We start from the raw sequence: 21,985 nt of genomic DNA on the forward strand, positions 1-21,985 counted from the left end.
GTGGGTGGGTGGGTGGGTAGGTGGGTGGGTTGGAGCCTGCAGGGGACGCGTCCCCCCGAGACACCAACGCAAGCACACCCAGAGCAGGTGCTCCGACCAGTCAGGCTCACACCCCGAGCCAAGACCACGAGCCTCCCTCCTTGGCAGCCTCTCCTCGTGGCCAGGGCTCCCCAGCCCACTCAGGCTGGCCACAGAGGCATCCCAGAGCCGTGCAGAGGTTGGGACACGGCCGTGGAGCAAGGGCTTTGGCCACCCCTGTCATACCACTGACACTGTCACACCACTGACACTGTCACACCGCTGGCCCTGGCTGGGCTGGGGGCATTGCTGCACCTGCCCTGCAGGCCTGTCTGCTTGTGGAGGGGCTTCCAGCCCCCAGGTGTCCCTGAGGAGCAGGATCCACACAGGGGTACCCCAGGGAATGAGCCTGGCACAGAGTGATGGATGCCTCCTCCCCTCCCCTCCAGCAGAGCGGTTTGTGCTGCACAAAGCCCAGGACAGAAGTCACTAACGGGGCATGTAGCTCCTGTGCCCCAAAATGCCACTGCCTGCCCAGCCAGGACGGGGCTCTCGGGGTCTGGCTGCCCCCCATGCTCCAGTTCCAGCGTCAGGCTCAGCTCCTGTGCCCAGGGATGCCGTCCTGCCCTGGGATCGAGCTCTGGCAGGGTGAGCGGGGCTCAGCACAGCTCCGGGGGATCGGGCAGGGATTGCTCTGGTTCCCAGCTCGCTGCAGGGCAGGGGCTGCTCAGAGGGGATGTGAGATCCCCTCTGGATCAGACCCCGGGAAGCAGCTCCTGAGTATGGCTGCTCATTCATTCCTGCCTCAACCCAGCCTCCCTCAGCTCCCTCCTCATTCATTTCTCCCTCCTTTTCCCGCTTTGCCACGAACTTTTCTCCTTTCAGCCCGCGCCCCATCTCTCTCTCGCACACCTCCCTCCACCCCTGCCGCATCCCTCCGCGGGTTTATCCCTTCTCCCTTCTCCCAGCTCTGTCCCGGTGACAGGACACACAGATCAGGCACTAAACTTTCATTTTCCAGGCACCCAAGAGCCCTCTGCGCTGCTCCCTGACCCCGGTGGGGCTGGCAGCGGCAGCGCTGCTCCCACCTTGTGGGCATGGCTTGGCAGCCCCCTAAACAGATCAGGGCAGCATCCATCCCCCGCCAGGAATGTGGGCACTTCACCAGGCGCGCCAGCGGGAGAAAAGAGGAGGGAAAAGAGCGAGGAAAGGTCAGGGCAATCAGAGCGAGCCCGTTTCCTGCCCGAGCCCACGGCCCCGGCCGCTCCGCGCTGCGCTCCGTGCGCTTTTACCTGCGTGCACGGACTCCAGGTTCACCATCCTGCCGGCGGGGGGAAATCCGCGGTGTGCCCAGCCTCCTGCCGTCAGCCCCAGGTTGCCAGGGGCTGCCAGTTTGCCCTCCCTCCTCTGCCACCCGCTGCCTCTCGAAGCGGCCGTGGGTCCGCAGCCCAAGGGACCTAGAGCTCCATTGCCTGTTGCCATGCAGGGCCAGGTGAGCATGCGGCGCGGTGCCACGCCTCGCCCCACCTCCGGCTCCCTCGGGTGCCCTGACACCCAGCAGCCTGGCGTCAGGCCCATGCAAACGCTGCCATTTGCATATTAGTAACTCGGGAATGGATGAGTCCCTGCAGCGCTGCCAGGCTGCGGGGTGGGGTGGGAAGGAGGGCAGGAAGGAAAGCGCTGCGCTCGGGCAGCACCCGCAGCACCTGCCCCAAAGCTCTGCCGTGCCCCCTTTGGGCTCTGAGCACCCCGGGTGGGCTCGAGCAGCACCCTCAGCACCTGCCCCAGCCCTCACACCTCAACCAGACCATAGCACCAAGTGGCGTCTCCAGCCTTTTTTTAAACACATCCAGAGATGCTGATTCCACCACCTCCCTGGGAAGAGCATTCTTTATTTATTATTCTTTCAGTGAATTTTTTTTCTAATATCCAACCTATACCTTCCCTGACGTGGCTGAGACTGTGTCCTCTGGTTCTGTCAGTGCTGCCTGGTGGAAGAAACCGACCCCACCTGTATGCAACCCCCCTTCAGGAATCATAGAGAGCAATGGGGTCACCTCTGAGCCCCCTCTTCTCCAGGCTAAACAGCCCAGTTCCTGGGGTCACTCTGCTAATCCTGTGTCATTGTGTCCTCTCAGGCTGGGCTGCACCTCGATGCTGAGTGAAGCAGCACGAAAAGGAAAGTGAAAAGCATCAAAGAAACCTGGAGATAAAGAGCAGGGTTAAAGAATAAATAATAAAGATAAAGGCTGGCACGTGGAGACCCCTGCTCTCCTGACGAGCTCCATCTCTGTCCCCTAAGGAGAGGAGAGAAGTGGCAGCCAGCCTCCTCCTCCTCATCCCTGCTGCTCCAAGCCACAGTATTTACCAACTTCCAGGGAAGCCAGGCACGAAAAAATCCCCTAACGTTGGCTCCTTTTGCAGAAACAGGCCTGAGGCTGAGCTCCGTGCTGTGACAGGGACCCAGCGAGCCAGGCAGCTGCTCGCTGTCCCTGCCATGTGCCACCCTGGTGACCCCAGCACCCTGGGGACAGCCGTGTGACAGGGCCGGGCTGCAGCCGCCGGGAGCCCCGCTGAAAGCGTTAACGCTCAATTAGTAGCTGCCAGGTACAAGCTATCACACATTCATCTCTCCCCGGGTAATTCACGTTCCAGGGCTCTCGGCTTTCCCACATGCCGCTCTCCCTCCCTGGAAAGACAGGTTTCTCCCGGGGGATGGGTAGGCGGGCAGGATCTCCAGCCTCACCTCCAGCCCAGGGGCCGAGCTGCCCGCGGCATGGGCAGCCAGCACATCCCCGGGAGAGGGCGGAGGAGCCCAGCCAAGCCCTAACAAGGAAAAAACAGAGGGAAGCTGGGGGCTCCCGGCTCACAATGACATTTATTTCCAGGGCAGGGGAGATTTCAGCCTCCAGGAAGAAGCGAGGTGGCAGCAGCAGCCGGTGCTTGGCACGGGTCCTGGGCTCCTGCCACCCGTCCAGCCACTCAGGCCTGAGCCCTGGGGCGTTCCTGGGAAGCTGCCGCCCTCTTTTCGTGTGTTTTTCTCTGGGTTTTCCCCCATCCTGAAGCCTGACGTGATCGGGTGTCTTCACTGCGTCAAACAGGAATTTATTTGCTGGTGGCTCCCAGCCAGCTTGAAAGGCTGGCGACCACGGGAGCTCTCCTTCCCCCACATCAGAGCACCTTTTGTTCACCAGCCAGGAGTTTCTCTCTCTGCTCTTCCTGGCGTTTTTCCCGTACTCCAGAGCCCACCAGGAGGGCTGCTCTGCCGGTGGCATCTCCTGCCGGACAGGAATCCCGGGCATCCTCCGGTCAGGGATGCTGTCTAGGCCACGGGCAGGGCACCAGTGCCCTCTCCTGGCCCCAGACGCGGCTGGGAATGACTTTTTCTGGCTGTTATTTTGTGCTTGGTGAAACAGAGGGGAAAGTTAAATATTTAGATGGTTTTCTCCCCAAATAGCTGCGACAGCCAAGCCCATCCCCTTGGGTGCCCTGAGCTTTGGTGATGTGCGGGAGAGAACACACCCTCCTTGTGAAAATGAGGGGATGGATCACAGCATCACCACTTCTTTCTGCCGGGGAAATGGGATTATCAGGCAAGGCAGGATTGGTTTTACTCTGATCACTGCTAAAATCACTCTCAGACACCACCAAACACGCTGCTCTTTCTTTTCCGTGTGGTCATCAATGACCTATCCGCCCCCCTCCTCACTGCAGGCACCGTGTTCTTCCTCTCCTGCTGTTCCAGGTGTCTCTTGGAGGGAGATAAACTCTGTAGGTAGCACCCGATTTATGGGATACGGGCCCTGGAAGCACAAACTGCAGGGAGAGGCTACAAAAATCCCCAACGTTCTCTTCCGGCAGGGCTGGGGACACCCTGCGATTCTGCAGGGACCGGCTGGACCACGAGCATCCCTGTCCCGACATCCCGGCATCCCGACATCCCGAACCCGGCCGGGCGCAGCCGCGCTCCGCCAGCACCCACTGCTGGAGGCCGGGAAACTGCACCGGCTACGGACATTCCAGAGCCTCGGAATTCCAAAATAAAGCCCACAGCGCTCGCTGGGATGTGTCCCGATGCTCTCAGAGCGAGCCCGTGTCCGTCCCGACATCCCTGTGCAGGCGGCAGCAGCGGGAAGGGACAGCAGTGCCTGGAATCCCACCGCACCCTGCTCACAGCCCGCCTGCCCCAGAGCTGAGTTTAACCCCAATACTCGTGAGAAAACCCCGCAGAGAGCAGAGAACAAAGCCCCGTTCCCCCTGCCCCCCGAAAGGTGAATTGTTGGTGGCGAAGCGGAGAAACGCTGGAGGAGGTGCCGGTCCCATCCCTGCATTCCCCACACTAGAGGGAATCAGAGCTCCACAGTTCATTTCTCCCTCACAGCAGCTCCGGGCTGGCCCCAAAGTGCCGCCCTCATCAGCTGGAGCTGCGGAGGAATTCACCAGGAATTCACCAGGAATTCACCAGGAATATTCTCCACAGCCACAGAAGCCTCGTGGGACCAGGACCTGCTTCTGCTGATGGGTTTATCCAGCAGAGCTCGAGCTCAAAGCTCCCAGAACTGCTTGGGATGAGCCAAACCTCTCCCTATGAGCCTCAAACCTGTCTCCCCATGGAGAGTCTGAGGTGCAGCATCACCTTGCTGAGTCAAAAATCAGTCTGCCAAAAAAATCAGTCAAAAATTCCTGCATGCTCTCCCCCAGTCCATGGCTCTTCACCAGGTGCAGGTTTGAGACTTACCCATAAAGGAAAAATTCTGAATTCACACACAGAGAAACTTTTAGGCCAAGGATGCTTTAAAAAATCAGTTTATTTTACCTTACAAATGATAAATAATTTTTTTGTTTGTTTAAAAAAACCATTTCAAGTGTGTTTTACTTCATGTTCCAATATTAAAATACCTTTCCCTTCTCCCCCCACCCCCTTAAGTGATCGATACAAAAATAATTGTGACCAAATTATTTTTTTTTCTTCTTTGCAAAAATTCCTGTGTTTTAGGCAAAAAGGCACATTGTGAAGGCTTTTCACCAGGAGGCACAGGGGTTCCTCAAGACCCCAAGAGCTTCTCTCCCCTCTGTGCTTGTCCTAATTTGAGTGGAAGAGGACACAGACCCAAGCAGCACTTCCAGTGCTTTTTGTCTGATCCCTCCAGGAATGTTCCAGGGCCAAGGACAACTTCAGTGTCACCCTTGTTTAACATATGGGGGAAACCAAGGCACAGCAAAGCAGTACAGTTATTTAAGAGCTTCTTGTGAACAGCTGGCAGAGCAGGACATAAAACTGGACATGGATGTAGAATCCTGTCTTCTTCAAAACCCACCTGGGATCCTCCTCTCCCCTTCCAACCACAGGGTTACGGTGGTAGTCACGAGTCTCTAGATGTTTCTTTCTTAGTGGAACAGTCACAAGACCAACACAAAAAGTTGGGCCTTCACTAGTCTAGATAGGGATTAATTAAAGCCCTAATTACCAGCCCTTTAGGGGCACAAGATGCTGGGCTATATCCCCCGGTGTATCTTCCATCCACTGGGGGATATAACAGCCAGTCAGGCACTAGGAAAAGCTACAGGCAGGCTCTTGCTTTGGGTGGGCTTCAAAGCCTCCTTGTTCAGGGGCTGTGGCCCCAGAAATCAGCTGTTTCCCTGTGGTTGTGTCACCAGGAGGTGGTGAAGGCAGCAAAGGGGTTTCTTCAGTGGCAGAGATGTTTGGCAACCCAGGTCAGCAAGATCCTTGCCCTGCCCGCTCAGCTCGAGGCTGGGAAGTGCCCCTTTGAGCTCCAGAGCAGGGCAGCACATCCCTTTCCCTGTGCTTCACCCCAAAACCTGCATCTCCTGCCCCAGAGAGCCAGAGCATCACCACCCAGCGAGCTGAGCCTGCTTGTCACAGCACGTGGAGAGGGAGGCCAGGAGGCCACGAGGAAAGGCACAGAGCACAAGGCACCGCTGTGAACATCATTCCTTCTTCAGAGCAGCCAGCTCCTCGCTGGGGCAGACGAGCCACCCCTGGGCAACCTGGCCTGGCTCTAAGTTTCCTCATCCCAGAGGCAGAGCTGCTTTTGAGGCACGTAGTAGTGGAAGGTGTAGCCCTTCTGGCAGCTGCGGATGCCGCACTTGTAGGAGGACACCCTGCCCGCGGCGTCGCGGCTCTTGCAGTACTTGAGCATGCAGGGGTACCACTCGATGCTCAGCGAGTAGCTGCACATGCACGGCTTCCAGCGGTCCTGGCACAGCCCGCAGCGCTGCAGCTCCGGCAGCTCCGAGCCCTGCGGCAGCACCTCGAACATGGAGCCATCCACCCCTGCGGGAGCAAGCACACACAGGCTCAGAAGGGAGGGACAGAGCCAGCAAAGCCATCCCCACACGACTTCCAGGCTGAGGAGGAGGTTGGAAAATGTTTCCAAGGGCTGTTGGGACTTAAATCTGAATGGCAGCCATGGGAGAAATAAAAGACCCCAAGGAAAACAAAGTTCGGCAGGTCCGAGCCGTGCAGCAGCACCTCGAACATGGAGCCATCCACCCCTGTGGGAGCAAGCACACACAGTGCTCAGGATGGAGGGACACCAAAGCCATCCCCACATGGCTCCCAGGCTGAGGAGGAGGTTGGAAAATGTTTCCAGAGGTTACTGGGACTTAAATCTGAATGGGAACCACAGGAGGAATAAAGAACCCCAAGGAAAACAAAGTTTGGCAGGTCCGAGCCGTGCAGCAGCACCTCGAACATGGAGCCGTCCACCCCTGTGGGAGCAAGCACACACAGGCTCAGGATGGAGGGACACCAAGGCCATCCCCACACAGCCCCCAGGCTGAGGAGGAGGTTGGGCAATGTTTCCAGGAGTTGCTGGGACTTAAATCTGAATGGGAGCCACGGGAGAGTGAAAGACCCCAAGGAGAGCAAGGTCTGGCAGCACCTCAGACAGACATCCCTCAGGGTGAACAGACATCCCTCAGGGTGAACAGACATCCCTCAGGGTGCTGCCATGAGGTAAAGCCAAAGCAGACAGCCACCAAAGCCAGCTCTGGTAGCTGCACAGTTCCCAGATCAAGGAGGAGGTTGGAAAGAGCATCTCCAGAGATTAAATCTGCATAAGAACCAGAGGAGAACAGAAGACCCTGGGGACAGTAAGCCAAAAGACACAAGACCAATGTGCTCCCTCTGGGTGGTGGAGCAGGTGAAAGGTTACTTTTAAAATCCCAAATTAGGTTCACTCAGGGAGCGCCAGCAGCAGGAGTGAGATCTGCTCACACACAGGCAGGGTGACACACGCGCCTCAGAGCCAAAACAATCAGTGCTGATCCCCAGAAACCTGGCAGGAGCCACCACGGCGCCGTGCCAGCCCACTGACAGGAGCAGCTCCAGGGAAAGACACGGGAAATCACCTTTCTCCAGCCAGAACTTGACATCTTCCTCCCGGGTGTAAATGGCCTCGCTGGCCTCTGCGCAGACGTTGTGGATGTGGGAGCTCAGCTGGGCTGCCTTGCTGAAGTTCACAGCCACGTCCATGCTGAGGTGCTCCAGACCTCGCACCTCCTCTGCCTGCCTCACTGTCCGGGGGTTTTTCTGCAGAGGAAATCATCAGAACTTTAATCCTGGCTGCATCTTACTCCTTACAGATGTGCTGTCAACACCAGATGTGAGAACAGATGTGCACCTGCATCCTAGCAGGGTGAGAGGCACTCTAAAATAACCTGTTGGTACTGAAACCACGATGTTTTACCATTGCCTGTGGTAGTTTCTCCGTGTTTTGTCCTGATTAATGGTCCCAGATCAGTACTGGCTTCATTGGGGCAGGCATTTTCACATCCCTGACACAAATTAGGCTCAACTAAAACTTTACTAGAACAGGACCAATGCCACTTATAAACTCAGTTTAACACCAAACCCCTCAAGCAGGAGGGGTGCTCAGAGGTGGGTTGAAGAGCTGAGCAGCCAGGCAGCAGCCTGGGAAGGGCATCCAGGCAGGAAAACTCTGAGAATTGCTGTCTGGATGGGAGGAGGGAGCCCCGTACCTGCCGCAGCTTGGCCATGGACTCGCTGGGGATGATCTCGTTGCGGTGCAGCCGGGTCACAAAGCAGAGGGCCTGGAACTGGCTCTGGCCCCTCTCCAGCTCCCCGAGGATTAAGGCACGGAAAATCTTCACCTCCTGCCACAGAGAGAAATAACAAGAGTGAGAGCTGAAAATCTTTGGCATTGGTGAGGTGAACTGAGATGTCGGGGTCAAAGAGAAAGGCTCCAGCCCTAAAACAAAGCCAAAGGTCTCCTACTTGTGCCACCTGAGCACAGGGGTGTGGTCCCAGCTCCAATCCCACCCCAAAGCCTGCAGCAGAATCCCTGGTGTCTGCAGAGAATGAAGGGTTTTCACAATCCCACTGTGGCAAGGACAAATTGCTGCCAGGTCACATCTCACACCCAACAGCTGAGGGTTTCTGTGCTTTCCCAAGAAGTGAAGCAAAGCCCCAAGGAGCCTCCTTTGGTTTTGTTGAGCAAATATCACACAGCCATTATCTTCATGCCTTACTGAGTAAGTAGCCCCAGATTTCCTCTGCTGCCTTCCCTCACTTGCTTCTTGACAAGTGACATAGTGGAGAAAAAGTTACTCATCCCTGAACGTGTGGAACAGAAGTGAAAATGAGATTGTTAAAGGCAGAAGGAGCCATTATGATCAGCTGCAGCTGACTTCCTTTTCTGTCCAGGTCACTAATTTTGTCATTTTATATAACGTGGATTGCAGTCCTTTCCAGAACCAGCTTGCAAATCAGTCACAGTCACTTCATGTAGAGCCACAGAATTCCCTGGTCAACAGCAAAGCCTCCCTGTGTCCTGCTCTGGCACCAAACCCCGATTTCCTTGCAGGGAACAATCCCTCCCTCTGGCTTCAGGGGCATCGGTGCCCTCTGTGGGAATCTGCCACCCCTTGGTGCCAGCCCAAAGGGCCAAGCAGGACTGGAACAGGGAGAGCATCCCTGCCCTTGGCACCTCCTGCAGCCAAAGCCCTCCACAGAGAGCTGGGCAGGCACTGGAGGCTGCAGGGCAGAGCTGTGCCAGCTGCTCAGACCTTCTCCTCCTGAGCTGTTCCTGCTGCATGGCTCACTGCCTTACCTCTGCCAGCCTCCCTCTGCCCCAGAAGGAAGCATTTCCCTTTTCCAGCTGAGCTTTCCTAAGCTCTCTGAGCCCACTGTTTATTCCTGCCCTCTCTCCCATGCCCAGAAGAGCAATGGGAATGCCATTCAGTGCACATCTGGACAGCTGCAAGAACAGCACTGCCGCCCCCAGGATGGGAGAAATCATCTGGCTGCTTCGATTGTTGACTGCAGGGCACGGAGGAGGCTTGAGAAGAAAGAGATTCCAAAAATTCTTGTGAAATTGCTGTGGAATTTTTACTTTTTTCCGAGAGATTTAATGGGGAGACGTCCCACTGAGGCACCGGGACAAACCACATTCCCCATCCACACTTGGCCCGGCTGGGAGCTCCCACAGCACGCAGGGCCCATGGATGAGTGGACTAAAACCAGCAGCTGACTCTGGCATATTCCTCAGCTGCGGGTTTAATTCTAATTCCCTTTGAACAGTCTGGGAAAAGCAAGCAGGGATAGCCACGTTTTGCATTCAGGCCGAAAACCTCCACGGGCAGGAGATTAAAAACAGTGCAGCACTTCCCAGGTTGGAGGCAATTTTTGTAAAATGAGAACGTGCTGAGCAGCTGATTAATCCTCCTGATCCATCTATTTAAGAATTAGCCTTCAGCCAGCCGGCTCTTTCCTCCTCAGGGCTGATGCAGAGGAGGAATTCACAACTCCCTCTGCCCAAACTGCAGGTGCCAGGGATTTCCAGAGCATTTATTGACACCGAGGGAGATGCACTGGGACAGGCTGGGCTGCCAGCACCGAAACAGCTTTAAAAAAAGCCATTTTTTCAAGGATCTGGCTCCTGCAGCATGAATTATTCCGAGGGAAATCCCAGAACTTTGCAGTGACCACTCTGTCCTGAGCAAAACCAGTTTCTTCTCTTCCCTGCCCTGTCCCAAATCCTCACTTGGCTTTGATCCCTCTCCCTGCAGCCCCAGGTGGAGCAAGAACCAAACCATGCTGCTTCAGAAAGATTCCACAGGGAAAGAGCTTTACTAAGCAGACAGGACTCAGTTTCTCCATGCACAAAAGCCCCTTCTTTAGTCACAAAGCTCATATTTATAGGAAATATCAGAAGGAGCTGTGTAAGACTTAATTGGCTAACAATACACTTATTTATTTGTGTATATTGGTCAGTAAATGGCCAGGCTGTATGTCTGTCAAATCTCTATATTTGGTTATAGAGAAATAGCTAGTTTCTATATTTTAAAGTTATAAAGTTTCTATATTTCAAAGTTATAAAGTTTCTATATTTTAAAGTTATAAAGTTTCTATATTTTATATTTAAAGTTATTTCTATATCATTACTTCATATTTTATGAAAAATATAAATTATATCTAATTTATTATAACAATTATAATTACTTATAATATATAATTCATATATTTATATATTATTTTATTTGTTTATATTTATATTGTTATTTTGTTGCTATATTTTAAAGACTTAGTTAGTTTGGTTAGTTTATATATTTTCTTCACTGATTCCCATGGGACAGATTTATTGTTTATGCAGGTGCAAACTTATTTTTCTTACTAGAATAGGTTGTTATTCTTATGATTTTTCCTTATGGAAACTTATAAGCTAATAAGGAACTTATAAGCTAAAGCTAGCTTAGCTCGAGTAGCAGGACCTAAACAATATTTTATAAAATCTATTATTATAAATTATTAAAATACATTGTTATATATCAAAATATTTTATACAATATATAATTTTTATTTTATTTATATATTATAAAAGATATAAAATAAATAAATATACATGTAAAATATGTATAAAATAACTACAAATAATAACATAAAATATAAAATATTTTACATTATTTCTATCTGTACGTAGCAAAGAGCCACCAAAGCTTTCCCCAAAGCTTGGAGAGCACCTTCCCCTCCCCAGCCTCCTTTTCCCAGCAGGAAAAGCAGTGAATCCATGCCAAGGTGGGTACCCAGCCAAGGCAGCAAACAGCCCCTTTAACTCCGGGCTCCTGCAGAATTTCCCAGCAGGGAACAAGTCCCAGCAGAGCAGAGCAGGGCAGGGCAGGGACTCTCCAGATAACTCAGGGTGGGGGCGTGGGGAATCCTCAGCCCTGAGTGGGGCAGTGACAGCTGGGCTTTGGCTTTGGGTGACAAACACTGCTGGGGACAGCCAGCCCTGCAGCAAGGCCACAGCAGCTCCTCAAGGCAGCAGGGAAATCAGTGCTCCAAAATCCTGCTGCTACAGCAGGGAAATCAGTGCTCCAAAATCCTGCTGGTACAGCACAGAAATCAGTGCTCCCACTCCCAAAATCCTGCTGTTACAGCAAGGAAATCAGTGCTCCAAAATCCTGCTGGTACAGCAGGGATATCAATGCTCCTACTCCCAAAATCCTGCTGTTACAGCAGGGAAATCAGTGCTCCAAAATCCTGATGGTACAGCACAGAAATCAGTGCTCCCACTCCCAAAATCCTGCTGGTACACCATGGAAATCAGTGCTCCAAAATCCTGATGGTACAGCACAGAAATCAGTGCTCCCACTCCCAAAATCCTGCTGTTACAGCAGGGAAATCAGTGCTCCAAAATCCTGATGGTACAGCACAGAAATCAGTGCTCCCACTCCCAAAATCCTGCTGGTACACCATGGAAATCAGTGCTCCAAAATCCTGATGGTACAGCACAGAAATCAGTGCTCCCACTCCCAAAATCCTGCTGTTACAGCAGGGAAATCAGTGCTCCAAAATCCTGATGGTACAGCACAGAAATCAGTGCTCCCACTCCCAAAATCCTGCTGGTACACCATGGAAATCAGTGCTCCAAAATCCTGCTGTTACAGCACAGAAATCAGTGCTCCCACTCCCAAAATCCTGCTGTTACAGCAGGGAAATCAGTGCTCCAAAATCATGCTGTTACAATATGGAAATCAGTGCTCCCATTCCCAAAATCTCATTGTTGCACCATGGAAATCAGTGCTGGTACAGCAGGGATATCAATGCTCCTACTCCCAAAATCCCACTGTTTCAGCAGGGATATCAGTGCTCCCACTCCCAAAATCCCACTGCTGCCCATCCCCACACCCAAGGCACTTCCAAGGAGGAGCAGGGAAGTCATCCAGCTCCTCCCTCCCCAGCCAGGGGCTGTCATCTGGGGGGTGAGAGCAGCTCAGCCCCCCCTGCCTGGGGATTTTTTTTCCAGCAGGGATTTACAAGCCTGTGTGGTCCAGCTCCCAGCCCAGCAACCATTCCACGTCGAGTGGAGCAAAGCAGTTCCCAGGGAAATAAATCATTTCAGTGCCTTCCTCCCTGCAGCCCGGGCAGCTCTGCTGCCAAATTTCTCTCCCCTAAGGACATCAGTGCTGCTGTGGGGACCCAGTTTTGTCTCTGCAGTGGCACAGGCAAGGGGGAATGTGCTGCTGGGGACAGGGGGTGACACCAGCACTGCTGGGCCCAATTCTGCACTGCTGTCAGCAGCCTTTGCCCCAGGGATCCTGCACGGCTGGCCAGAATTCCAGGAGTTTGCACAGCACAGGAAATTTGGTGTTGCATCCACACCGGGGGTCCAGCCAGCTGAGCTACCCTGAAGGGGTGGGGATGATGGTTTTTAACCCCTCTGTCTCTGGAAGTGGCTGGAATGGAGAATTTGGGTGTGCTGCCTCATATTCAAGTATCTGAAAAGGCAAATCAAGGATGTGCCAGGAGAGGGGGAATAAAAAGCAAATTTTCTGAGCAATAAATACGATTCTATGGAGTAACAAACACCAGGGTGTTCTAATGAGCCCTCCCAAAAACTCCTGAATGTCCCTCATTTCCTACTTTTGGTACCTGTTCAGAGAAGAAGCTGCTTCCCAAACCACACAGATAAAATCTGTGGTCAGATGCTTTCCGTGCCACCTGGTGATTTGTCACCCAACACGTGGGCCCCTGGCATGAGGAAATTCTGACACCCCCACCCCAAAAACAACACACAACAGCTTCATCAACACGGAAAGGACTGGCAGTGCAAGGGTTAAAACACTACTCAGGCTTCCTCCCTTGTGTTTCCAAGCCCAACTTTTCCAGCAATGGGAAGAGAAGAGAAACTTCTCCCTATCTTTGTGCTGACCTTGAAATAAACCCACCCACTTTGTTCTCAGGCTGTGTTTAACAACTGGCAACATCACTCCACTCCAATCAGACGCAACACTCAGGGCTGCTGAGCTCCCTCTTTACTTTTTTGCAATACAAAACTTTATTTTTTGCCATACATTTTATGCCCGACCACAGAAAAAGAAGCGCTTTCATTCCCTTCTTTCAAACTGCAAGAAAAGAAAGGGTCACCCCTGCTCTGCCCAGAAAACATCGAGTCCCAGTTTGAACTTGCACTGCCCAGTTTGTGCTGCACCAAGGAGAAAATAACCTGGTGTGCTCTGAGGACACAGCCCCAGCAGGTCCAGCTCTGGAGGGCAGGCAGGGATGGAAGAGAAAAGAAAATCCCAGCCCTGTGGAAGCCCCAGGCACTGCTCAAGTCCCACCAGTGTCAGAGCAAAGCAATGAACAATGATCTCATTTCTTCTCCAGCCCCTGGTCTGGCAACCACAAATTGCCAGCAGAGGGAAAAAAAAAAAAAAAAGTAAATAAACCCCTGACTTTGGACGAACCCCCTGCAGTTTAAGCCAGAGGAATGGAAAAATCATTTGTGGAAAAACCCCAGCATCCTGGCCACATCATCAGGCTCAAGGGCAGCAGACAACAACCCCAGCTGCTTTTGGGAACACTCAGAGCCCCACGACCTCCAGCGCAGGGAGAAGTTGTGTAATTTGGGCGAGAGGAGCAGCAGGGCAGAGCAGGAACTGTCTGGGTGCAGCTGCAGCAGGTCAGAGGGGGAAGCCCGGCCAGGCTGCTGCCTGCTCACACATTACTCACCTCACCACAAAGCCAGCTCCCTGCTCCTTTTATGTTTCCCTGGCTTTTCCCAGCTATTTTCCAGCAAATCCACGGAGCAGACAGAGTCAGGCCTCAGCTGCCCTAAAACTGAGGATGAGGAATGCATTTCTGCAAGTCAGATGCTTGCAAAGCCCTCCAGGGACCAGCACTGCCAGCAGGGGCTGTGGAGCTCAGGATTTAACCTATGGACCCAAAACACCTCCAGAGAACTCCAACCCAGAAGAAACTCAGCTCTAATAAGGATGGGAGGGAGTGAAGATGTCCAACCCAGAAGAAACTCAGCTCTAATAAGGACGGGAGGGAGTGAAGATGTAACACACACTCAGTCGGGTTTGTGGTGAGCTCTGAACTCTCAGGAGGAGCTGAAGCAAGTGAAAAATGCTGGGAAAATCACCAGCTCAGCACAGGTCACGTCCCAGGTTCCCAAAGGACCTGCCTAGAGGATCTGAGTTTGGATTTCCCTCGCCTGGGAATGTGCAAGTTTGCAATCCACGGCTTCAGAGCCCTTCCTAACCTCCCTGCTGTGCCATGGCATACAATTATTTCATATTTTCTTTAATAGGAGTCACAGGGCTGCTTCCCTGCACATGTGCTGGAGTATTTGAAACATGCCACCACTTCCAAAATCACCATGGCTTCTGCTGGCACCTCAGGGAGGAAAAGGGACAGCTGAGGGGCTTGCAGGGAGACTGAGATTCAACAGGGGAGAGGCACCAGAACAATCCCTGGCAAAAAGGCTCCAAGGTTCACAGCAGGCTGGGACACAGCACCTTCCTATCTCATGGGTCTGGGCTTCCTCCTGCTGCAAAGCAAAGTCCACTTGAGCAAACAGGGGCTGGAATGAAGATAACACAGCCATGCCGCCAAGGGCAAACTGCTCTTCCCTGGGCACTGGGGGGTCCCTGCCTCCAGCCAGGCTTGGCAACTCCATGCCCATGAGATGTGTGGGATTTGGGGCTTCAGCTGAGCAGCATCACCTCCCTGACTCGGGGCTGGGAGCAGAGGGTGCTGCACAGCAGGGCTGTGCTCAGAACTGATAGCTGCCAGTCACACACGAGCCCCCAAAAGCAGCAGGAGCCCACCGGAGGAATTAACTGCACCCCACGGCATTGTGGAGAGAGATATCCCACACCGGAGCCAGGAACCTGAGATCTCCCCAGCCCTGACCCTGCTCCCTGCCTGGCTGTGCTGAGCCTGCCACGCAAAACTGGGAGGAATTGTGCAAAACTGCGAGGAATTCTGCAAAACTGTGCTGCCCACAACTCAGCCAGGAGCACCAGAGCTGCTGGACCCAGGTTGGAAGCTTCTGCCCGTCCCCTGGGATATTTCACCCGCTGATTCCAGCGTGGAGGCAGCTCCGGGCACAGGTGTGACACCGGCGGGGACAGCGAGCCTGGCTCTGTCCTGGAGCTGTGCGGGAGAGCTCAAACAAAGCCCCCGACGGTGCGAGAGGATGGATGGACTTTTCCCTGTGCATTCCCAGGGTCCTTCTGGCTCCTGGACCCCCAGCCAAGATTTTCCAGCTTCCGAGTTGGGATGGACTCGGATCTGGAAGGAGGACGGGAAGGATCGCCATCCCCAGCGCTCATCCCATAAAAGAAACACTCAGGGAGAGCACGAAAAACCCTGACCAGACCCCGCCGCGAGGTGCCAGGGGTCAGCGTTCCCATCCCGCAGCCTTCACCCTCCTCCAGCCCGCCGGGAACCACCGCGGGACCCCGGGGATGCCCCAGCTCCGCTCTTATCCGAAACCCTCGGGGATGCTCTCCCCGTTCCGTTCTTATCCGAAACGCCCGGGGATGCTCTCTTCGCTCCATATCGGTCTGAACTTCCCGTGGATGGTCTCCCAGTTCCGTTCTTATCCGAAACGCCCGGGGATGATCTCCCCAGCTCGGTCCCCGCCCGAAACGCCCGGGGATGCTCTCGCAGTTCCGTTCTTATCCGAAACGCCCGGGGATGCTCACCTCGCTCCGTTCCGATCTGAACCCCCGGGGGATGCTCTCCCCAGCTCGCTCCCTGCCCGAACCCCCCGGCGATGCTCTCCCCCGCCCCGTACCTGTCTGAAATCCGCCGTGAGCGTGACGAGGGCGCCGTCGGCCGCCCTCAGCTCCAGGCTGACGCAGTCGGCCCCGCTGTCGGCCTGCAGGCTCTCCTCCGTCACCTGCCCGCCGGGCAGCCGCACCCGCACCCGCAGCTCTGCCCGCGCCGCGGGGCCGGGCAGCGGGGNGGGGGGCGCGGGCGGAGCGCGGAAGGCGGCGGGGGAAGGCGGCCCCGCCGCGCCCCCGGCCCCGCGGGGGTGGCTCGCCCGCCCGGCTCATTCAGCGCCCGCCCGCCCGCTCGCTCCGGCTGTCCGTCCGTCCGTCCTTCCTTCCCTCCCTCCCTCCCCGCGCGGGCTCTGCCCTCGCCCCCCGCCCGTCACTTCCCCCCCGGACCCGGGACGGCCCCGCCGAGCAGCGCCCGCCCCGTCGTTAAAGGAACAGCGCCGGGCGGGGGAGCGGGGAGCGGCGGGCGAGCCCTGGCTGCGCACATGGATCCATCACCCAGAGCCCAGTGTGTGCACATGGATCCATCAAACACAGCCCTGGATGCACACATGGATCCATCAAACACAGCCCTGGATGCACACATGGATCCATCAAACACAGCCCTGGATGCACACATGGATCCATCAAACACAGCCCTGGATGCACACATGGATCCATCAAACACAGCCCTGGATGCACACATGGATCCATCAAACACAGCCCAGTGTGTGCACATGGATCCATCAAACACAGCCCCGACCCCACGGATCCATCATCTGCATCCCCACAAATGTGGGTCCCCATCCAAAACCCACCCTGTGCACGTGGATCCATCACCCAGGACCCCACCCCGCCCTCGCTGGTCCATCTCCCACAGCCCCGGCTGGAGGGAGGTTCTGTTCCTCCAGCCCCACGGCTCTCCTGCATTCCCGCCGTGATTTTCTCCCCGGGTCCCAACTGGCTGCAAAGTACAGCTGGAAAGGAGAAGGGAGGGCAGCGCTTGGGCAAAGCCCAGCTCAAATCATGTTACCACGGAATGGTGTGGGTCTAAAGGGACCTTAGAGATCGCCTAAAGTTCCACCCCCATCTTAGGGACACCTTCCACTAGCCCAGGTTGCTCAGAGCTCTGTCCAAGCCAGCCTTGAACACCTCCAGGGATGGGGCAGCCACAGTGAAATACACTCGGAATTTTCTGAACGTGTTCTTGCTGCAAGTCAGTCGATATTGGTGTGATTCCTCAGGCTCCCAGTGCCACAGGTCTGGTGTGAGCCACGCTGGAGGCATCTGTACCCCCGAGGATGTAACTGGGACACCTTCAGAGTCTCTCTCCCAGAAATGAGGGACCTGTGTTACTTCAGAGCCTGCAGCTCGCTCTCCAAACGCCCCCAGTCTGCCCTTCACCTTCCCGGGTCTGTGATCATTTCCAGATGGGCAGATGCTGCTGAAGGGCCCCTTTGATTTCAAAAGGTCTCTCTGCAAACACAAAGGTCACTGTGGCAGCAGGATCAGGGCCTCGGAGAAAGAGCTTTGTGAGGAGGAGCACAGAAATAAATGGAAATAACCATTTAAAGCCACGCTTCCAGGCAGGGAGATCACTCTTGTCCAAACAGTACTTTTTGTGTGACCTCACACAAGCTTTAACTCTAAATTTTTACAGCTCCCCTCAAGCATAATTGGCTCCTTGAAACATTTTTTAGGACAATAGCAGTGCTAAAAATAAGAGAAGGGAAAGTTAAGAGGTGCAAAGGAAGGAGGAAAGCAATGGCTCAGCTCGGATACAAAAAGAGAGGGAGGGCGCACAAGGTAGGAAGGCGCAGAAAGATCCTCATGACAAAAGCTGCAAAAGGAGAAGGCCCCACTCACACAGTGAATTTATTCAGAGGAGATTATGCAAAAAACCAGGAGGATCCCAGCAGGGGCTGGAGGGAAGAGCGCCATGAGGTCAGTGGGCACAAACAACCCTTAGAGGACCTCCAGCGCTCCTCTCATCCCAGATCTGGAATCCACATCCCTGTGGCACTGGGGCTAACTCAGGATTTACCTGAGCCCTGGATCCCGGGGTGTGAGAGGTGATTTGGGACCATCCTGCAGCCCAGCTGCCTGGGAGTACAGGGTGTTCTTTTCCTCCTGGTAGCTCCTAGAGCAGAGGAAATCAGCATTTTGGCTCAGGGAGCTCTTCCTGAGGCTCAGCAGCTTGCCAGGAATGCTGGAGTGCTCCTGCAGATTGCAGCTCTGACCTGGTTTGAGCCCAGTCCCAGAAATGAATGGACACACAGATAAGAAATACAGACAGGGGGATTAAAAATGCTGGCAGGAAACAGAATTAAAGAGCAAGGAGCTGTTTGGGAGATAGCAGCAGAACAATCAGGGAGCACCGGAGGGACAGCTTTGCTGAGGTTTGAAAGGGACTGGAAGGTGCCAAGGGACAGAGTGGTCAGCAGGAGACGGTGAGGAGAATTCCTGAAGAGCAAGTGCAGCTGCAAGACTTTGGGACAGGTCTGAGTGGCCAAACCAAGGCTTTACTGCCTTCCTGCCTTTGCTGTTTGCTGCTGTGGGGCAGCTGCGTGGATGGAATCTCCTCTGAAGCCCAGGCAAGGTGAAACATTCCCTACAGGATCAGCCTGACTGAATGTTAATGACCTGCGCCAAGATTTTCTGGTATGTGAGCACATTTTACGTGAGCAGCTTTTTACTGGGAGAAAACTGCCACGAAAATACCTCAGCCACGAGGTTAAGGGGGAAAAATGTGCTGCTGAAATCCCAGCTGAGCTCCGCTGGGTGCGTGGGAGCAGCAAGGTGCAATCTGACCCAGACCTTGCCTTGGTGCCTCTGTCATCCCCGGGGAAAACCACGGGGATTTGGCCGAGCTACAAATCCTCAGTGCTTCTTCCTCCCCTCAGAGCTGTTTGCAGAGCCTTGTGGCTCTGCACAGCCCCTGACAGGAGGGGACAGCCGGGGTCGGGCTCTGCTCCAGGAACAGGGACAGGAGGAGAGGCTGGGCCAGGGCCGCCTCAGGGTGGGCACCAGCATGAATTTCCCCATGGAAAGGCTGCTCAGGAATTAGAAGGGGCTGCCCAGAGAGGTGTTGGAGTTCCCATCCCTGGAGGTGTCCAAGGAATGACTGGATGTGGCACTGAGTGCTCTGGGCTGGTGACACGGTGGGGATGAGGCACAGGTTGGTCTTTTCCAACCTAAATATCTGGGATTCACTGATCTAGGAGGAAGCTGCAATAAATACACTGATCCGATGGGGGGTTGCGTTCCAAAGATGAGGTAAGAGCTGATTAAACAGCAATTCCAAACTCAGGTCCCAACAGAGCTGGCACCTTGGAAAACCACGAAGGGATCAAGACCGGGCTCAAAGCCTGGCTCAGAGCCCTGGCGAGGGAGGGAAAAGCAGAGCAGAGAGGGTGAGAGGTGCTGCAGCATCCACACAAAGCTCTGCTCGCAGGAGTTCCCCGCATGCAGATTTTCCAGGCAGACCAAAATGTTTGTAGCCACCTCCTCTTCACCACTTGCCACCCACTTGTTGTTGTGTGAATGCTGCCAGGGGTGGTGAAGAAATACCTGCAGGGTCTTCTCCCTTCACCCGTTCTGGGAATGCCTCTGAGCTGTGTGGTGTTGTACTTCTTCATGAAATAAAATAAAATAAATTTAAAAAAAAATCAAAATAATGAAAATTTAAAAAATAAAATAAATAAAATAAAATAATAAAAATAAAATAAGCTAAAATAAAAAATAAAATAAAAATAACAAAAATTATCAAAATAAAAAATAAAAAAAAAATAATAAAAATTAAAATAAAATAATAAAAATAAGATAAAATAAAGTAAAATAAATCATTTTTCCCCTCTTAATCCAAATCTCTTTTATGCAGTCAGGATGCCCAACATCCTGAGCACAGGAGCTTTTAAGAGCAGACAAAGTGAAGGGCCTTTCCCTGTGCTGTTTCACCCCGAAGTGAGTGATCAGCCTATACTCCAGAGGCCATTAACATCCAAAGCTTCCCCTCCCATGGAGCAGAGAACAATAATTACTGCCACTTTCTCATCAGCATTGTGCTCTGCAAACCCCACTCAGATCTGAAGTCTTCCAAATTAAAACCCACCAAGAACAAGCTTTTGCTGCCTGCTCAGTGCCCGAGTTTCTCGTTTTGTTTGCTCTGGTGTTAATCCCAACTCCAGTTGGTGGAACTGAGGGCAGGGGTCAGGCCCAAACCTTCTGCCTTGAGCTCTTTAATCTCCCATCCTTCATTTTTTTCATGCCAAACCACTTTTAAAGCTACACGAAAGAACCGTCAGTGCTTTTTGAAGGATTCAATCAGGGCAAGTATTTTGGGGAGCTGAACACACAAAACCCAGCTATTTGCCATTGTCCCCAGCACTACAGAACTGAAAGAGCTCAGGGAGAGTTAATTGGATTTTTTTTTTTTCTCTCTCCTGGTCCCCCAACTTGTAGGCTAAATCCCAGCTATTATCAGGAATATTACTCCCAAGGACCTGTGGCTTGATCTGAAGCCCTGGGAAAGGATTTGTGTTGTGGTGTTCAGTGGAGACCTTACTGTTGCAGAAAGGAATCAGGCTTCGAGTCAATTCTGATTAATTAAAAGCAATTCCACATCCTTTCCTAGTGTTCCCTGCTGCCCCTCCTGAACGCCCTCCTTTCCTTGGTAATTGCATAAACCCAGGTTCTGAATGGGGGTGAAAACCAGCTTTAGTGGCTTAGAACAATGCCCAGCATCTCCTGGCTCTGACCCTCTTACCACCCTATTCTCTGTCCTGGGCAATTAAGGGCTCGAGCAGTGCAGCAGCCTGGGTGTAATTAAATGAGCAGAGCACTGGGAAGTTGATTGAGTGCTTTAAAGCTGCTGCAGATGCTTGTCCAGAGATGATGTCCTGATTAGAGGCACGTTAATTGGGATGCCACGCTCTTTGATGCAGCTGCAGGGAGGGTGGGAAGGGCAGGAGGGGAAGGGCAGCAGTGGGGGAGGTTTTTGGGGGGTGCAGGAGGGGCTCTGCCCCTTTTCTCCTGGATCAATTCACGAGAAGGGACTCAGGAGCACAAACCTGGTGTTTGGTGGAAGAGGGAAGTGCCACAAAAGAATCATTCTGAAGCCCCAGGTGAGGATCCCAAAAACCCGAGAGAGAAACCCTGAATTGTGGGAGCTGGTGGAGATCACCCAGCCAAAACTGGGCTGCCCTTTCTCAGGAAAGGCCAAGGGAGCTGGAAGGGCCTGGTCCTCCAGGAGACCCTTCAGAGTTCCCACTGATGGTGTGGATTTGGGAAGTACAGGGAGATTATTGGAAAAATCTCCCTCATGGTCATCACTCCTCCTTAGATGAGTAAAAACTCCTCTGTGGATGCCTCCTGTGGCACTGGAGATTTGGGCAGGCGCCCCTTTTGCTGCCCTGCCCTCTGCTGAGGGCAGAATTTGTACCTGAAGGGTCGAATTCCCATTCCCTTTGTGTTGAAGTCAGGCTTGGTGTTCCTGATTTCCCTGCTCCCACAGCCCTGCTCCTCCCCTTAACATCTGGATCCAACTACCCAGCAGCAGGATCTCTGCAGCACATTCCTGCCCTCCCTCCTGCCTCTGTCCTGCTCACAGAGGGAATAAACACAAAGAGGGGGAGGTCAGAGAGAGAAAAAGGAGAGCAGGGCATGATGAAGAGGCTGGGAGATGAAATAATGTTTTCTTTTCTTTTCCTGGATTCAGCTCTTGGCCTGTGTGGCTCCCAAATGCTGCAGGAATACAGGAATCCCATTAAACCCCACTGGAAAAAGTCTCCTGAAGCTGCCCCCATCCCTGGAGGCGTTCAAAGCCAGGGTTTGGAGCAGCCTGGTTTAGTGAAAATGGGACAAAATGAGTTTTAATGTCCCTTGCAACCCAAACTGTTCTGGAATCCTAGGAAAGCTGCCCTGAGTGGGC

General features: G+C 53.5%; 2 protein-coding genes across 2 annotated transcripts in view; both read right to left on the minus strand.

The window, feature by feature from the left end:
- Positions 1-1,518, minus strand: part of POU2F3 (POU class 2 homeobox 3) — a 43,633-nt gene extending 42,115 nt beyond the window's left edge. Inside the window, exon 1 of the mRNA XM_041480597.1 lies at positions 1,311-1,518. Within this exon, the coding sequence (XP_041336531.1) occupies positions 1,311-1,518 (208 nt within the window). The remainder of the gene's footprint in view (positions 1-1,310) is intronic.
- Positions 1,519-4,808: 3,290 nt separating this feature from the next.
- On the minus strand, positions 4,809-16,927 carry OAF (out at first homolog). The gene is made up of 5 exons (XM_041480566.1): positions 16,909-16,927; positions 16,092-16,348; positions 8,023-8,157; positions 7,393-7,573; positions 4,809-6,313 (listed from the first exon to the last, which is right to left on the minus strand). The coding sequence occupies exons 1-5, from the start codon at positions 16,925-16,927 to the stop codon at positions 6,039-6,041; spliced, it is 867 nt and encodes a 288-aa protein (XP_041336500.1). The 3' UTR covers positions 4,809-6,038.
- Between the last annotated feature and the right edge of the window lie 5,058 nt (positions 16,928-21,985).

The sequence above is a fragment of the Pyrgilauda ruficollis genome, unplaced genomic scaffold, assembly GCF_017590135.1.
Source record: "Pyrgilauda ruficollis isolate IOZ18807 unplaced genomic scaffold, ASM1759013v1 scaffold52, whole genome shotgun sequence".
Taxonomy (NCBI): domain Eukaryota; kingdom Metazoa; phylum Chordata; class Aves; order Passeriformes; family Passeridae; genus Pyrgilauda; species Pyrgilauda ruficollis.